General features: G+C 43.1%; 1 protein-coding gene across 3 annotated transcripts in view; it reads right to left on the bottom strand.

The window, feature by feature from the left end:
• Nucleotides 1-5,362: 5,362 nt before the first annotated feature.
• NUTF2 (nuclear transport factor 2) overlaps nt 5,363-18,855 on the bottom strand; it is a 309,632-nt gene continuing 296,139 nt past the window's right edge. Inside the window, exons 5-6 of one of the 3 annotated variants that reach the window (XM_033941248.1) lie at nt 5,872-5,937; nt 5,365-5,497 (exon numbers count right to left, since the gene is read on the bottom strand). In XM_033941248.1, coding sequence (XP_033797139.1) covers nt 5,489-5,497; nt 5,872-5,937 — 75 coding nt within the window. In that variant the 3' untranslated portion in view covers nt 5,365-5,488. Of the gene's footprint in view, nt 5,938-18,855 lie in introns of all 3 variants that reach the window. The other 2 variants (XM_033941247.1, XR_004539152.1) reach the window with 2 other exon arrangements.

Raw genomic sequence — 18,855 nt, 5'->3', positions numbered from 1 at the left:
TGCGCTCAGGGCTCACACCTGCCTATTACCACTGCAGCAGATGGGGACTTAGGTAGCTGTCCAGCAGGGACCACCCGCTGAGTAAAGAATAACTTCCTAGCATTTGTTTTGAATCTATCCCCTTCTAATTTTTCCGAATGCCCTCTTGTTCTTTTATGTTTTGAAAGTTTGAAGAATCTGTCTCTCTCCACTTTCTCTATGCCCTTCATGATCTTGTAGGTACTGGGGGTACGTAGGGAGATGATTTAAGGTACTGGGGGCATGGGGGATGGTTTAGGGTACGAGAGGGGTCTGCCTGTCACTAGGCCTGCCTGCCTGCCCTGTGCCCTGTCCCTGCCTAGCGGCAGTGGTTTGAGGGAGGGCAGGGAGACAGAAGGAAAGAAGGGAAACAGAAAAAAGAAAGGGGGCATGAAGAGAGAAAAAAAGAAAGGGAGGCAGGGAGAAAGAAAGGGAAGGGAGAGAAAAAGAAAAAGTTGGGGGAGGGAATGAAATCTGGAGGAGAGGAAGCATACAGGCTGAAAGAAGGGAAGAAAGATTGGATGCACAGTCAGAAGAAGCCAGAGACTCATGAATACCAGACAACAAGGTAGGAAAAATTATTTTATTTTAAATTTAGTGATCAAAATGTGTCTGAATTTATATCTGCTGTCTATATTTTGCACTATGGCCCCCTATTACTAAACCGCAATAGCGGTTTTTAGCGCAGGGAGCCTATGAGTGTTGAGAGCAGCGCTGGGCATTCAGTGCAGCTCCCTGTGCTAAAAACTGCTATTGTGGTTTAGTAAAAAGGGTGGGGGGGTGTATTTGTCTATTTTTGTATGGTTGTTACTGAGGTGACAGAAGTGAGCCTTGAGGACGTTCGTAGGCAGATAGAAAAACTAAAAACTGACAAATCCCCGGGTCCGGATGGCATACATCCAAGGGTTCTGAAGGAATTAAAGGAGGAGATAGCGGAACTACTGCAGCAAATTTGCAACTTATCCCTGAAAACAGGCGAGATCCCGGAAGATTGGAAGATAGCCAACGTTACGCCCATCTTTAAAAAGGGATCAAGAGGTGACCCGGGAAACTACAGGCCGGTGAGCTTGACTTCGGTTCCGGAGAAAATGGCAGAAGCACTGATAAAAGAAAACATCGATCAACATTTTGAAAAACATGAACTTCTGATAACCAGCAAGCATGGTTTCTGCAAGGGAAGATCGTGCCTAACGAACTTATTGCACTTCTTCGAAGGGATCAACAAACGGATGGACAAAGGAGACCCCATAGACATCATATATCTAGATTTCCAAAAAGCCTTTGACAAGGTGCCCCATGAACGTCTACTCCGGAAACTGAAGAACCATGGGGTGGAAGGAGACGTACATAGATGGATCAGAAACTGGTTGGAGGGTAGAAAACAAAGGGTAGGAGTGAAGGGTCACTACTCCGACTGGAGGAGGGTCACGAGTGGTGTCCCGCAGGGCTCGGTGCTCGGGCCGCTGCTATTTAATATCTTCATAAATGATCTAGAAACAGGTACGAAGTGCGAGATAATAAAATTTGCGGACTACACCAAACTATTTAATGGAGCTCGGACTACAGAGGACTGCGAAAAGTTGCAAAGGGACTTGAACAAATTAGAAGAATGGGCGGCGAAATGGCAGATGAAGTTCAACATTGAAAAATGTAAAGTATTACATGTGGGGAGCAGAAACTCGAGGTACAACTATACAATGGGAGGGATGTTATTGAATAAGAGTACCCAGGAAAGGGACTTGGGGGTAATGGTGGACATGACAATGAAGCCGTCGGCACAGTGTGCAGCGGCCGCTAAGAGAGCGAATAGAATGCTTGGTATAATCAAAAAGGGTATTACAGCCAGAACGAAAGAAGTTATCCTGCCGTTGTATCGGGCGATGGTGCGCCCGCATTTGGAGTACTGCGTCCAATATTGGTCGCCGTATCTTAAGAAGGATATGGCGTTAGTCGAGAGGATTCAAAGGAGAGCAACACGTCTGATAATAGGTATGGAAAACCTGTCATATTCTGAGAGATTGGAGAAGCTGGGTCTCTTTTCCCTGGAGAAGAGGAGACTTAGAGGGGATATGATAGAGACTTACAAGATCATGAAGGGCATAGAGAGAGTAGAGAGGGACAGATTCTTCGAACTTTCGAAAAATAAGAGAACAAGAGGGCATTCGGAAAAGTTGAAAGGGGACAGATGCAAAACAAATGCTAGGAAGTTCTTCTTTACCCAACGTGTGGTGGACACCTGGAATGCGCTTCCAGAGGACGTTATAAGGCAGAGTACGGTACTGGGGTTCAAGAAAGGATTGGACAAATTCCTACTGGAAATGGGGATAGAGGGGTATAGATAGAAGATTACTGCACAGGTCCTGGACCTGTTGGGCCGCCGCGTGAGCGGACTGCTGGGCACGATGGACCTCGGGTCTGACCCAGCAGAGGCATTTCTTATGTTCTTATGACAGAGCATAGAGTCATCTGCCTTGACCTCTTTGAAAAAACCTCGGAATAGGAATGATAATTAACATTTTTTCAGCGTACAGTGTGCTTTGTGGTTTTTTTTTTAAATTTTATTGTTGGTAGATCATTTTGACTTGGTCATTTTAAAAGTAGCTCACAAGCCCAAAAAGTGTGGGCACCCTTGATATACAGTAACTAACCACAAATTAAAAATAGAAATATGTAGACAAATATTAAACTGAAAACCCCAAGAAGCCACAGTGCAATGCCAGAAAGAGATGAATGTCCCCTTGTACTGTGTAAAATATAAAGATAGCAGATGTAAATTGCAAAAACTGACATATTCCAATCAATACATTATAAGTTAAATTCAAACAAAACAAAGTGGAAAATAAGATACAATTTTATTGGACCAAATACATTTTTCAATTAGCTTTCAGAGGCCAACACCACCTTCCACAGGTCAGGACAGTACACTGAACTGCTTTTATGGTTATATTAATCTGACAAAAGTGTTTGTCTCCAACAGATATTCAAGAGTATTAAAATTAGTCCAATAAATATCACCTTATTTCCATTTTCTATATTTATAAATGTTAAAATACAGCTACTACACTACTTTATTCCATACTAACAAAATTCATAGGTTCTACCTTTTGTGAGCTAGCCATTTACTTTTTCTAATTGGGTTGGCCTCAATCAATGGATTTTGATTTCCTCGGCTTCTCTCTTGCCAAGATTTCCTATCCATTTGTCATTTTTCTCTCCTTTTAGCTTTTTTTCCCCCAATTCATTTTTCTGCCTTTGTCCAGATTTAATTCTTTCCTACTGTACACAGTCTTCAATTTTCCTGTTTTTTTAAACAGTGTTTACCTACAGTTTACATTTCTTTCCCTTACTCTGGCTCTATTTTACTTCCTCTTATTTCTCGGTCTTGCCCCATTTTCATCCAGCATCTGCCATTTCTCTCCCCCACCCCCATTTCCTTTGAATACCCTCTTTTTTGGTTTCTTCCATCCAGTGGCTGCCTTCTCTTCCTCCCCAGCATCTGCCCATTCTCTTTTCTCTTCTATCCAGCGTCTGCCTCTCTCTTTATATCCAGCATGTCTTCTGTCTCCCCGCATAATCATCCAGCATCTGCCCCTCCTCTCCTTCTATCCAGAGACTTTCTCCCATCCCCAGCTGCTATTATCTTGGAGAAATAGCAGCAGTGGTGGCAAAATAATGAAAACTATCATGGGGTCACTCTTCATCCTAGCAGGTGTTGGTTCTGCCCCCCCCCCCGACATACCTTCCATTTCCATTTGATGCATAAAATATAAACTACCACTAGGAGTTCAAAGTAATTACAATTTTAAATAGTTTTAGATCTTCAAGTGATTATGAGATTGTCTCCCAAAACTACCTGGCTAAAAGATGAGATCATTGTAGAAAAAACAGCACTGGGTAAACAGAAATACTGTACTGTCAAAGTTATTAAAAAATGAAAGCACATGTACTGATTCTTAATGTACAAATGTGTTAGGTGCATGATGGAGTGTAAACAGCTTCTGTGCCCACAAGTGCTAGTGAATATCCACAAAATTTGCATTGAATTCCCTCCTTTCCACGTTGTGCACTTACTATTTGGCTCAACCACTGTGTGATTTTACTGTAGTAGCATTACTTTATCTACATGTTTCCATGACATATGATCCAAAAACTAGATGCCTCTTTATGGAAGCTATATATGAATTCAATTTAAATAGTAGCTTTTATCATCTTCCTTTACCAAGAATGCAAAGCTGTAAACAAGTTTAAGGCCAATAGATTACAAAGAAATAATAATGTATATTGGTACTAGATATGTCACATAGATGTGTCACATAGGAAAAACTTATATCGATAAATCTTGCACTGTAACTGTCAAATTTATCCTTTAAGCTGTATATTATGTATATTGGTATTAGATCCCTAGTATGTGTCAAGTCAGGATGTAACTTGTATTGAAAAACCTTGCTCTGTAACTGTGGTAAATTATAACCTGTAAACTCTATACCCATCAAAAGTGTGCAGGACTTTGGCATGCCGACAATGCCACCCTGACATTTGCGCGCAGAGACAAGTGTGCGCCACCCACTATGGCTTCAAAATGCCTTCTCGTTTGCGCTCTGGGAGGGTTGGGGGGAACCTCCCCAACACAGTTGCACTCCTGTTGAGGGGTGTGTGTTTAGGGGAACCCCCAAAGACACTTAAAACTTGCGCTCTCCTCCAAAAACCTTCCCATTTCCGCTCTTTCACTTTGAGGGGAAGTGTTGGGGGGGGGGACTACAATTCCGCTCTCTGCCGATGCACTCGATTGCTGCAACCCCCCATATACTTACAATGGTGCCCCAAAAATCCCACTCCCTTCATACATGCACTTGTCGCGGAGCACATTTGACAGAGTGGAATTGTAGGCATACCAATGTCCTCCGTGCTATTGATGGTGTACCACGTATATTGGTATTAGATCCCTAGTATGTATTGAATTAGGATAAAATTTGTATCAAAAATCTTCTACTGTAACTGAGGCAAATTCTAACTTGTTAACTGTATATTATGTATGTTAACCTTTAACCAGTTCCGAGTTCTTTGGGGAGAAGAGTATAGAAAATGAATTATATAAATAAAGTTTGCTTTGCAGAACATGATCTGTCAAGTAATCAAACAATTTTTCAAAGTGCTATGGTAGATCACCAGCCATAGCTTTACTGATTGACCGTTTCCTTCCACTTTATCAAAGAACTAATAGTAGAAAAATGTGTAGAGGGTTGCTTTAAGTATTTCTCTACATTAAGATACTTAAAAAAATATAAAAAAAATAAGAGAAGGAAGAGATTAGGATAGCAGTTATGTACCAATGAAAACATTTAAACATTTAGGAAATGTCAGATTTTATTGTGTGGCATTTGAAACATCCAAATCGATCCAAGCGCAGGGCTGTTAGAATGCAGTGGCTACTGCTGCTGCTTTCATTCCTTATTCTCACTTCTTTGGATTACTAGAATACCTTGTTGATATATAAAAAAAAGCAAGAGAAGAAAAATAAAGACAATCCTTTTTTCAGCTATTTTTTCTGCAAGGCATGCTGGTACAACTCAAACTTATTTGTCAAATGCAGGCTAAGTTCCCTTCCAAAGATCATGCACAAGGATACCATCAACTGACACATAGGAAACATTGCTGAGTGGCAGAAATCACAGGTCACTTTGCATGTCCATGATATTCTTCCTTCTTTTCTATGTGTATGATATTTGGAACACTCAGTGGATGTGAACGGTATCAATTAAGAGGGAAAAGAGAGAGGGAAAGAGTATGTCCGGCACTGGGAAAAACTCAGCCAAAGTTGTGCAGTGCTAGTCTGAATATATCATTAGTGCACACCCATGCGTCATTGATGTTCTTCAATAGAAACAGCTGGTGGAATCCCATGACTGGATCCTCATCTGCCTGCAAGAAAGATTAAAAACCATAATTAGCTTCTCAAAAGAAAAGTTTTCTAGCTTCTATTTTTATGACAGAAAAAAATGCAACTAAGAAAACAATAAAAGGAAAGATTAACATAATAAGTTAGTATGATCTAAAGCAGTGTCTCTCAAACTGTGCCCCAGCATAGTGGTGTGCCCCGAAGAGATTCCTGGTGTGCCATGAGAGATTCCAGAATTTTACTTTATTTTTAAGGTAATATATAGAAATAAAACAAAAACCAAAGAAAAAAGTAATATCTTTTTTATTAGACTAACTCAACGCATTTTCTGAGCTTTCAAAAGCTTTTCAAAGCCTTCTTCAGATCAGAAATAAGTAAACGTTGACAAATATCAGTATATAAAAAGGAAAACATAGGAAGAAGGGGGATGGGTGGGTAAGGAGACAGTCAAAGCACTGTGTCTCCTGCTTACCCACTCATCCCTCCCTCTTCCTGTGAAACTATCCCTGAAATGCTTTCATGTTTTCCTTATATGAACTGATATACTGCAAAAGCTCATCATAAAATGCATTGAGTTAGTCTAATAAAAAAGGCATTACCTTATTTCCTCTGTTTTTTTATTCTATTTCTATATACAGTCATGTGAAAAAATTAGGACACCCCATGAAATATTCAGTTCTTTCTTAAGAAATGTTTACATTTCGATGTGAAATCTTTTATTTTAATCTTTGAAAAAGAAAGTGATGTAATTGCAGGTAAACAACAAAAATTTCCTTGATTTACTCATGAAACAAAAGATATCCACAAAAAAGTGTATTCTAATTGAGGAATAAATTAGGACACTCCAACATATCCTCCCACTTAAAGTGGCTCAAATCACAGTGTACAAGTGGAGGACTTTCCAAACAACTGCCAAAATGTCCAGGTTGGCCGTCCAAGCAAGTTGACTCTCAGAACAGACCGCAAGATGCTAAAAGAAGTTTTCAAAAACCCTAAAATGTCATCACGGGATCTACAGCAGGCTCTTGCTACTGTTGATGTGAAAGTGCATGCCTCTACAATCAGAAAGAGACTGCACAAATTTAACTTACATTGGAGGTGTGCAAGGGGGAAACCTTTGCTCTCTAAGAGAAACATCAAGGCCAGACTGAAGTTTGCCAGAGAACATAAGAACATAAGCAATGCCTCTGCCGGGTCAGACCCGAGGTCCATCGCGCCAACAGTCCGCTCACGCGGCAGCCCAACAGGTCCAGGACCTGTGCAGTAATCCTCTATCTATACCCCTCTATCCCCTTTTCCAACAGGAAATTGTCCAATCCTTTCTTAAACCCCAGTACCGTACTCTGCCCTATTACGTCCTCTGGAAGCGCATTCCAGGTATCCACCACCCGCTGAGTAAAGAAAAACTTCCTAGCATTTGTTTTGAATCTATCCCCTTCCAATTTTTCCGAATGCCCTCTTGTTCTTTTATGTTTTGAAAATTTGAAGAATCTATCTCTCTCTACTTTCTCTATGCCCTTCATGATCTTGTAGGTTTCTATCATGTCTCCTCTGAGTCTCCGCTTTTCCAGGGAGAAGAGCTCCAGCCTCTCCAATCTTTCAGTGTATGAAAGGTTTTCCATGCTCTTAATCATTCGTGTTGCTCTCCTCTGGACCCTCTCAAGTATTGCCATATCCTTCTTAAGGTACGGTGACCAATACTGAACACAGTACTCCAGGTGTGGGCGCACCATCGCCCGATACAACGGCAGGATGACTTCTTTTGTTCTGGTCGTAATACCATTTTTAATAATACCCAACATTCTGTTTGCCTTCTTCGCGGCTGCTGCGCATTGCGCCGTTGACTTCATTGTTGTATCCACTAGTACACCCAAATCTCTTTCAAGGTTACTTTCCTCTAATACTAATCCCCCCATTTGGTAGCTGAACATCGGGTTTTTTCTCCCTATATGCATGACTTTGCATTTCCCTACATTGAATTTCATCTGCCATTTATTCGCCCACTCCTCCAGTTTGTTTAGGTCCCTTTGTAGGTCCTCACACTCTTCCGTAGTTCTAACCCTTCTACAGAGTTTAGTGTCGTCCGCAAATTTTATAACTTCACAATTCGTCCCCGTTTCCAGGTCATTTATAAATATATTGAACAGCAGCGGTCCAAGTACAGACCCCTGCGGAACTCCGCTCGTGACTTTCCTCCAGCCCGAGTAGTGACCCTTCACTCCAACCCTCTGTCTCCTGCCTGCCAACCAGTGTTTGATCCATCTGTGTACGTCCCCTTCCACCCCGTGGTTCCACAGCTTCCTAAGTAGCCGCTCATGGGGTACCTTGTCAAAGGCCTTTTGGAAGTCAAGGTAAATGATGTCTACAGGTTCCCCTTTGTCCAACTGGCTGTTTACCCCCTCAAAGAAGTGCAGTAAGTTTGTTTGGCACGATCTTCCCTTGCAGAAGCCATGTTGGCTCGCTTTCATCAGCCCATTTTTTTTTTTGAGAGAACATAGACAAACACCAGGACTTCTGGAATAGTGTTCTATGGATAGATGAGTCTAAAATTGAATTATTTGGACACCAGAAAAGAGGACATGTTTGGCGTACACCAAATACAGCATTTCAAGAAAAGAATATCATACCAACTGTGAAGCTTGGCGGTGGAAGTGTCATGGTTTGGGGATGCTTTGCTGCAGTAGGACCTGGCCAGCTCACTATCATAGAATCCGCCATGAATTCTACCGTGTATCAAGAGGGTGCTTGGGGAACATGCGAGACCATTTGTAAGAAAATTAAAGCTGAAGTGGAACTGGACCCAGCAATACGACAGTGACCCAAAACATTCTCGTAAATCCACCAAAAACCGGCTGAAAACTAAGAATTGGAGAGTCCTGGAGCAGCAGAGTCAAAGCCCTGATCTTAATCCCATTGAGATAAAGTAGAGTGATTTGAAATGGGCTATACATGCAAGAAACCATAAGAACATAAAAATTACTGCTGCTGGGTCAGACTAGTGGTCCATCGTGGTCGGCAGTCTGCTCCCACATCGGCCCTTAGGTCAAAGAACAGTGCCCAAGTCTAGCCTTACCTGCGTACGATCTGATTCAGCAGGAACTTGTCTAACTTTGTCTTGAATCCCTGGAGGGTGTTTTCCCCTATAACAGCCTCCGGAAGAGTGTTCCATTTTCCACCACTCTCTGGGTGAAGAAGAACTTCTTTACATTTGGACGGAATCTATCCCTTTTAACTTCAGAGAATGCCCTCTCTTTTTCTCTACCTTGGAGAGGGTGAACAACCTATCTTTATCTACTAAGTCTATTCCCTTCATTATCTTGAATGTTTCGATCATATCCCCTCTCAGTCTCCTCTTTTCAAAGGAGAAGAGACCTAGTTTCTCTAATCTCTCACTGTATGCCAACTCCTCCAGCTCCTTAATCATTTTGGTTGCTCTTCACCCTGCTCACTGCCTTCTACAGCCCTCAGTGTGCTCCACCTTAAGTTGTTATCTTTGGGACTGTCTAATTCTATCTCAAAGAAAGACTGAACTTTTCTTCTCAATGCTTTGCTGCAGGAGTTTCTCATCATTGCCTGCTTACAGGGTTTAACCACAACGGCTCTGTTTAGAGCATTTCATCCAGGCACTGAGAGCCTGCCTGCCTGCTAGCTGAATCAGCTGACTGCTGTCATTATCGGCAGCTGCCTTTAAAATCAACAGCCTCAACGGCATGCTGCCGTTTGGTGTGCTGTCAAAGGCGGGTGCGCCTTAGCTCCGCCTTTGCGAAGTGACTGGAAGAAGCAACAAGAAGTTAAAGTTCCTTTTGTATTTTATAGACTTTGGGTCTTGTTCTACATTATAAGCATAGGGGCTAGGGTAATTACTTAACAGTGGTGAAAAGGGCATAATAATTAAATCTCTGGTGAACCTAGTCTTCTCTAATTGATTGATCCAGATCTTTAATGCTTTTACCAATTCTTAATTAATTACTCCTACAGTTTTAGCACCATGGCACTTTTTATAAATCGTGCGATCATATTATTACTTTTTTATCTAATCAGTTTTAGGAATTGGCCAGATGTTATGTCTTATTCTTTTTCTATTCCTGTACTATATACAACGACTCGACCTGTTAAGATAGAAACATAGAACATGATGGCAGAAAAGGGCCACGGCCCATCTAGTCTGCCCACACTAATGGCCCTAACTACCTCCATGAAGAGATCTCACATGCCAATCCCATCTTTTCTTAAAATCTGGCACGCTGCTTGCCTCAATTACTTGTTGTGGAAGATTATTCCAGCGATCAACCACTCTTTCGGTGAAGAAATATTTTCTGGTGTCGCCATGAAATTTCCCACCCTTGATTTTCAATGGATGCCCTTTTGTTGCCATGGGCCCTTTAAGGAAAGAGAGATCCTCTTCCACCTCGATACGGCCTGTGACATATTTGAACGTCTCAATAAGGCCACAAACGATTTTACATCGCTATTTACATGATTATATCGAATCAGGCCCATTTCGCATACCAGTTTTGTCTGTCTCCCGCCGACCTAACAACTCTTACATTAAAAAACGAGTACTAAAAAACTTGATTTATTCTAGTAGTATTATAATTGATTCCCCTAGTTATCAAAAGTTTTGTTGCTCCTATCTAAACATACAATCTTTGAGAAACAAGTCATAGTTGATCAGTCTGGTTGAAAGATTCTAATTTTGATTTTGTTTTGTTTACGGAAACATGGTTGACATCAGACAGTGATATTATTATTCGAGATTGCCTTCCATCAGGTTTTAAAATTATATCTTTGGCTTGAGTTCAGGGAAGAGGTGGAGGATTAGCTATTATTTTAAGAGTCATTAAATTTTACTGTTTTAAATTCAAAATCCACTTCAGACTTAGAAATTTTATCTTGTAAACTAACTTCAAATAATTTAACTGATGCTTTAATAATCAATCTGTTCTTATTCCTCCTAGGAAATGGAGTCTTGCAAAGAATGACTTTTATGAGTTCTTGCTCTCAAATTCAATTGCAGGCTCTTATAACTTATTAATTGGTGATATTAATATTCATCTTGAACAGATAGATCAAACTGATATTAAAGAATTTTGGTCATTTATTTCATTAGGTTTGGTTTTTTTAAAGCATCTCCAGTCAAGACTCACCAAAAAGGTCACCAGCTAGACTTGATTACTTTTTCTTCTAAAGTTTCAGTCAATCCTAAGATTTGCTGGAAGCAAGCTAAATGGTCTGACTCGTTCTGGTCAGACCACCGACTATGTAATTTTGAATTTGACTGACAAATAAATACCCAATCAAAAGTTAAAAGAATTAAGAAATTTCAAGCTAGCAGAAGCCTGATCAACCCAGTTGAATTTTGGTCTCGCTTTGATACACTTCCAAATCAAGATAGCGATATTGACGATGTGAATTCCTGGTCTGATATTAGTACCCATATTTTAAATGAAATGGCCCCTATTAAACTGAGAAGAAAGACACAGAAATCTGGATGGGAGGTATGACAGACTTGATATTGGTAAAAAGGGAAATCAGAAAATTGGAAAGACAGTGGTCAAAATCGGGAACTATGGAACATAGATTAACTTGGAAGACAAAATTAAAAGAACATAAAAATTTGATTAAGGAGAAACATACCATCTTCTATGCTCAAAAAATCGGCAATTCCTCTACTAATAGTAGTGCTCTTTTTAATCTGGTTAACGACCTCTATAATATAGAGGCGTTTACTGGCTCCACGGAAGAACTTTCCCTTTCTGCTGATGTTCTGGCTGATTTTTTCAATATGAAAATAAAAAATTTGAGAACTTCTCTAGCAGTTCACGTTAACAATCATTAGTATTTTCCAGTCCTTCAGTGTTTAGTGGACTCTAGAGTTGACATGTATTGGAACAATTTTACAGCCTTCAACTGGCAAACCTTCTGTAAGTTCTATACTAAGTATGTCAACTCCTACTGTAGGTTTAACAGTTGTCCTCCGAATGGCATGAAAGTTGCCCCTGTTACTTTTAAGGCCAAATTGTTTAATTGGGCTAACTTGTTATTATCTAATGGGACTTATCAGGAAGTTCTGTTTCACGCAGTGAGTGGTGGACACCTGGAATGCCCTCCCAGAGGAAGTAATTGCAGAATCCACCGTTCTATGATTTAAGGGTAAACTAGATGCACATCTCCTTAAGAGTAGCAGAGTGATACGGGTAAGGGTAAATTAGATGAACATCTCCCTTGAGAAGCATACAGTGACATGGGGACTAAAACTATGCCAGGGTACACCTGGCGGGGCCTCCGCGTGTGCGGATCACTGGACTTGATGGACCCAGGGTCTGATCTGGAGATGGCAATTCTTATGTTCTTATGTTGACTTTCTCAGATGAATTGGGTCAGATTTTGATCACACTGATTATTAAAAATTCTAAAGAATTTACTACCTTACCTTCCAACTACAGACCTATTGCTAGTATCCCTTTGTTTACTAAATTGTTGGAGGGTCTGGTTAACTCAGAACTAATTATTTACTTGGATAAGTTTAATAAATTACAAGATAGCCAGCCTGGGTTTCAGTCAGGTTTCAGTACTGAAACTGTCATGGCCTCTCTGCTGGATACCCTTCATTTGTTGTTCAGTCAAGGTTCAAATGCTTTGATTTTGCAGTTAGATCTGAGCAGTGCTTTTGATCTGGTGGATCATACTATTCTTATTGACTGCTTGGAATCCACTGGTATCTCAGGAAAGGTATTAAACTGGTTTCAAGGATTTTTGGGTAACAGATCATACCAGGTGTTTATGGACGAAAGTCTTTCTTATTGTTGGAAAAATCAATGTGGGGTTCCACAAGGTTTGCCTTTATCCCCCACTTTGTTTAATATTTATTTGGCTTCACTGGGAAACCTTTTCTATAATTTGTGGATAATTTTACTGCTAACTTGTCTGACAGTCAAGATCACAAATTTTTTAGCAACCATCCTAAATCAGATTGAATGTTGGATGATTGCTTTTAAATTGAAACTAAATCCAGAAAAAACTAAATTTTTTCTTGCAACCCCCATGATAAGATTAAAGAAACATTGATACACTTGAATAGCCTTGACTATACTATAGAACAGTCTATATTATTGAAGAAACTAGTGTTTAAGCCCGTTAGATTAACGGGTGCTAGATGACCGCCTCTCCTGCTTTTGAACCTGGGCAGGGGCAGAGGCAGAGCCGGGGCGGGAGGGAGTGACGGTGGGAGAGCAATTTCAAAGCCTCGGCAGCGGCGGCTCCTTGACCAATCCGCGCTTACAACGTCCCCACACTCGCGGTCTGGCTGGCTCCCCCACCAAAGCCCTTCGCAGCGGCAGCCCCTCCCGCATCCGTCCCCGCGTCCCAAGCCTCTCCGAAGGCCGGCTCCCATGAAAATGGTACCCCTCTGTCCAAAGCCGCGGCGGCAGCCTCCCTCAAGACACATTTCAAATCTGACATATTGTAATCACAAAACAGAAAATAAAATTATTTTTCTTACCTTTTGTTGTCTGGTCATTATTCATATCATGTAGGGGTCCCAGGCTATGGTTGGCTTTTGATAACTCGCTTGCCAGGGCCCCTTCTTTCTTCTTCCCTCCCTCCATCCCTGCAGCTGAAGACAGGCACCTTCCCCCAGTGGTCTGAGACAGGAGGGAACAGTTAGGAGAGGGTCTGAGGGCAAAGAGGGGCTCAACAGCGCACAACCACCTTCCTTCCCTCCCTCCATCAGGTGCAGTGAATCCACCAATGTTAAAAGGAGCCGCGTCAAAATCGGAGGCCTGCCACTGCCGTAGCACTTTCCCCTCTGCCTTGGTCCCGCCCCTTCTCTGACATATGGAACTGCAGCAGAGGGAACGTGTTACGGTGGCGGCAGGGCTCCAATTTCAAAGCAGCTCCCTTTAACATAGGCAGAGCTGAACTGTACCTGATGGAGGAAGGGAAGGAACGGTGAGGCAAATTTCGGCAACGGCAGGAATTGTTTGGTGGGCCAAGCACCGTGAAACTTTGTTTCTTAAGGCAGCCCCGGTTGTTTACTTGGATTCAATGTGAACCAGGTGAGGAAGGCCGCTGCAGGCTCACAGCTAGGTAGGGGGACAACAATGGCGCTTATGCTCAAGCCCCCGCCGCAGCTCCTCTCTCGATCCTGGTGCGTTTCGAGAGAGGAGTCGTGGCGGCGGTTTGAGCATAAGCGCCATTGTTGTCCCCCTACCTAGCCGCGAGGCTGCAGCGGCCTTCCTCACCCGGCTCTCACGGCTGGCGAACCCTAATGCTGACATTGAATCCAAGTAAACAACCGGAGCTGCCTAAAGAAACATGGTAATCATATTCTGTCCTGAAAGCCCCCGCCGCAGCTCTTCTCTTGATCCTGCTGCAGTTTGAGAGAGGAGCCGTGGCGGCAGCTTGAGCATAGTGTACAGTGAGAGCCAGGGGCGCGCATGCGCAGTCGTTTTTCAGCGACGGATCAGGGAACACATTTTTTTAGTGTGCATGCGCGCCCTATCATTTTATTATATTAGATGCTTTGCTGTGCTCTGGAAACTTTGCACTATTAAGAAATACTTTGATGAAGCTTCATTCTGTCTGTTAGTGCAGTCATCCGTTTTAAGTATTCTTGATTATTGTAATGTTATTTAGATGGGTGCTTTTAAGAAAATTGAGAGTGGTTCAAAACACCGCAATTCGATTGATCTTTGGATTGAAAAAACTGGGAGCATATTACACCATATTATTTGAAACTCCACTGGCTGCCAATTTGAGGCCAGAGTTTTGTTTAAGATTGCTTGCATTTGTTACAAATCAATTTTTGGTTTGTCATCTGGATCCCTTTTTTCCCATTTTTCTTTGAACCACCCAAATAGCACAGTTACTTACCGTAACAGTTGTTATCCAGGGACAGCAGACAGATATTCTCACACATGGGTTATGTCACCGACGGAGCCCCGCAGCGGACAGCCTCGAAAGCAGACTTGCTTGAAGATCTTTCTAAGAGCTTCCGAGTGCTGCACCACGCATGCACGCTTGCCTTCCCGCCCGAACTAGGGGGCGCATCTCCTGTGAGGATCCTCAGTTCAGATACCTAGCTAAGAAGTCAACCAGGGGAGGTGGGTGGGTTGTGAGAATATCTGCCTGCTGTCCCTGGATAACAACTGTTACGGTAAGTAACTGTGCTTTATCCCAGGACAAGCAGGCAGCATATTCTCACACATGGGTGACCTCCAAGCTAAGCAAAAAGGGATGGAGGGAGTGTTGGCAAGTTAAGAAAAAAGATTCTGCAAAACAGATTGGCCAAAATGGCCATCCCTCCTGGATAAAGTATCCAGACAGTAATGAGAGGTGAAAGTATGAACCGAGGACCAAGTGGCAGCCTTGCAGATTTCCTCAATAGGAGTAGATCCGAGGAAAGCTATAGACGCCACCATAGCTCGAACTTTGTGGCCCGTCACTCGACCCTGCAGAGGAAGACTAGCCTGAGCATAGCAGAAAGAGAGGCAAGCAGCCATCCAGTTGGAAATGGTACGCTTCGAGATGGGACATCCCAACCTATTCGGATCAAATGAGATGAAAAGTTGAGGAGATGTTCTGTGAGGTTGAGTGCGTTGGAGGTAGAAAGCCAAGGCACGTTTGCAGTCCAAAGTATGAAGGTTTTGAAAAAAATACCGGCAGAACAATAGATTGATTGATTGATGTGAAATTCTGAAACAACTTTAGGCAAAAATTTAGGATGAGTACAGAGGACCACCTTGTCATGGTGAAAAACTGTGAAAGGTGGGTCCGCAACCAAAGCTTGTAACTCACTGACTCTTCGAGCAGATGTGAGGGCAATCAGGAATACAGCTTTCCAAGTGAGATACTTGAGGTGAGCTTTGTCAAGTGGTTCAAAAGGAGGCTTCATCAGTTGAGCCAAAACAACATTAAGATCCCAAACCACTGGAGGCGGTTTAAGTGGTGGATGAAGATTAAAAAGTCCTTTCATAAAGCGGGAAACCACGGGATGTGCAGAGAGAGGTTTCCCTTCAAGAGGCTGATGAAAAGCAGCAATAGCACTGAGATGGACTCGAATAGATGTAGATTGAAGTCCAGATTGTGACAAGTGAAGCAAATAGTCCAGAACAGATGCCAAGGAGGAAGACATTGACTGCAGCTGACGTGTGGAACACAAAGCAGAAAATCTAGTCCATTTCTGGCCGTAACACTGTCGAGTGGACGGCTTCCTGGAAGCAAGTAAAATATCTTGAACAGACTGAGAAAATTGAGAAGAGTCTGTTATGTAGAAAGGTACCAAGCTATCAAGTGGAGAGACTGCAGATTGGGATGAAGCAAGGACCCTTGACTCTGAGTTAGCAGAGAAGGAAAAACTGGCAAAAGTAAAGGCTCTCTGGTGCTGAGTTGAAGTAGAAAGGAGTACCACGGTTGTCTGGGCCACCGAGGAGCTATCAGAATCATAGTGGCGCATTCCGTCTTGAGCTTGACAAGAGTCCTGAGAATCAGTGGGAATGGAGGGAAGGCATAAAGAAACTGATTCCTCCAGTCCAGGGGAAAAGCATCTGCTTCGAGACGTTGAGGAAAGTAGATGCGGGAGCAAAACTGAGGCAGTTTGAAGTTGAGGGGGGACGCAAAAAGGTCTATCTGAGGGGTCCCCCAATGAGCAAACACTTGACGAAGTGTGGGGGAATTGAGTTTCCATTCGTGAGGTTGCAGAAGATGACTCAATTTGTCCACCAGACAGTTGTGTTGGCCTTGAATGTAGACAGCTCTGAGAAAGATGTTGCGATGAATTGCCCAATGCCACAGCCTCAGAGCCTCCTGACAAAGGGAGTGAGAACCCGTCCCTCCCTGTTTGTTGACATAATACATGGCCACCTGGTTGTCCGTCTGGACAAGAACCACTGTGTCGTGAAGAAGGTGTTGAAAAGCTTTGAGAGCATTGAAAATCGCTCTGAGTTCCAACAGATTGATGTGACACCGACGATCTGTTGAAGTCCACAGCCCCTGAGTACGAAGACCATCTATGTGGGCTCCCCATGCGTAAGTGGACGCATCGGTTGTGAGAACTTTCTGATGAGGAAGATTGTGGAACAGCAAACCTCTGGAAAGATAGGAAGAGAGCATCCACCAGCGGAGAGATTTCTTCAACAAAGGAGTTACTATAATTTGTTGAGAAGGCGGGTCCGTGGCTTGTTGCCATTGAGATGCCAGGGTCCACTGAGGAATGCAAAGGTGTAGTCTGGCAAAAGGAGTCACATGAACCGTAGAAGCCATGTGACCGAGTAGAATCATCATTTGTCTTGCAGAAATGGTTGGAAGACGAGACACCTGCTGACAAAGCCGAATGAGGGCATCTCGATGTGATAGTGGAAGATACGCTCTCAAGCTGACAGTATCCAGAGTCACGCCAATGAATTGGAGAGACTGTGACGGGGTCAACAGACTTGGGAAAGTTGACATGGAACCCCAGACCTTGAATGAATGTAATAGTCTGTCTGGAAGAGAGGGGGCCTTGATGAGCCAGTCGGTCTAGGTATGGAAATACATGAAGACCTTGAGTGCAAAGAGCTGCAGCCACCATGACCAGACACTTTGTAAATACTCTGGGGGAGGCTGCCAAGCCGAAGGGAAGGAGATGGAGATCTCCCACCTTGAATCTGAGGTACTTGCGAAAGTCTGGATGAATATGAGTGTAAGCCTCTTTGAGATCCAGCGAGCACATCCAATCTCCCTGATCCATAAGGGAGTACAAGGTCGGCAATGAGAGCATGCAAAATTTCTCTTTGACCAGAAATTTGTTTAGGGCTCGGAGATCCAGAATGGGTCGCAAGTCCCCCATCTTCTTTGGAACAAGGAAGTAACGGGAATAGAAACCCCGGTTCCGTTGGGAGAGCGGAATCTCCTTGACCGCTCGAAGGCGAAGAAGAGCCCGAGCTTCTTGAAGAAGGGGAAGTTGTGAGGACCTGGAAAGACATTCTCTTGGAGGGTGATCTGGAGGAACCTGAAGCAGGCGTAGAGAGTATCCCTCTAGGATAATGGTCAGAACCCAGAGATCCGAAGTAATGTTTTCCCATTGGGAACAAAACTGGGAAATACGACCTCCAATGGGTAGAAGAGAATTTGGATGCAGGGAGGTTGGAATGCTCAAGGTGGGAATGTCAAAAAGACTGAGCCGGCTTGGTGGCAGCAGGAGTCTGAGCTTTCTGTGGACGCCGATGTTGTTGAGGGCGTTGAGGAGGAGGTCTGGAAAAAGCTGGCGTTGTCTTCTGAGGATAACGACGGGGCGGTTGTTTGTAAGCCTGAGCAACAGGAGTCTTGGGCTTGGATCGAATCAGAGAAGCAAAAGAGCGCTCATGTTCTGAGAGTCGCTTGGTGGCAGCTTCAATGGAGTCGTCGAAGAGTTCATTCCCCTGACAGGGCAAGTTGGCAAGACGATCCTGCAGATTAGGGTCCATGTCGACTATGCGGAGCCAGGCAAGGTGATGCATGGCGACCGCAAAAGCCGACACACTGGACAAAAGTTCAAAAGCATCATAAGATGCTTGCAACATGAAAAGTCTCAATTGTGAAAGAGTTTGGAGGATTTGTTTAAACTCTTGGAGACGTGGCTTGGGCAGGTCCGTATATAAGGACGGCAGCAACTTCAGGAAATGATTGAAGTAGGTGGTGAAAACATAGTTGTAATTGAGAATCCTGTTAGCCATCATGGAACTTTGGTATAATCGACGGCCAAACTTGTCCATGGTCCGACCTTCTCTGCCAGGTGGAACAGCTGCAGAAAGTTTAGACGGGTGAGCTTTCTTCAGGGAGGACTCCACCACCAAGGATTGATGGGATAATTGAAACTTCTCGAATCCCTTACATGGGACAGTGCGGTATCGAGACTTCATCTTAGAAGGAATGGAGTTTCCATATTTCTCATGAAGGTTTGCTTAAGGACTGGAGTCATGGGC

This window comes from Geotrypetes seraphini, chromosome 4 (genome assembly GCF_902459505.1).
Source record: "Geotrypetes seraphini chromosome 4, aGeoSer1.1, whole genome shotgun sequence".
NCBI classification, from domain to species: Eukaryota; Metazoa; Chordata; class Amphibia; order Gymnophiona; family Dermophiidae; genus Geotrypetes; species Geotrypetes seraphini.
Note: the sequence above shows the minus strand (reverse complement) of the source record. Positions and strands in the feature narration are given on the sequence as shown.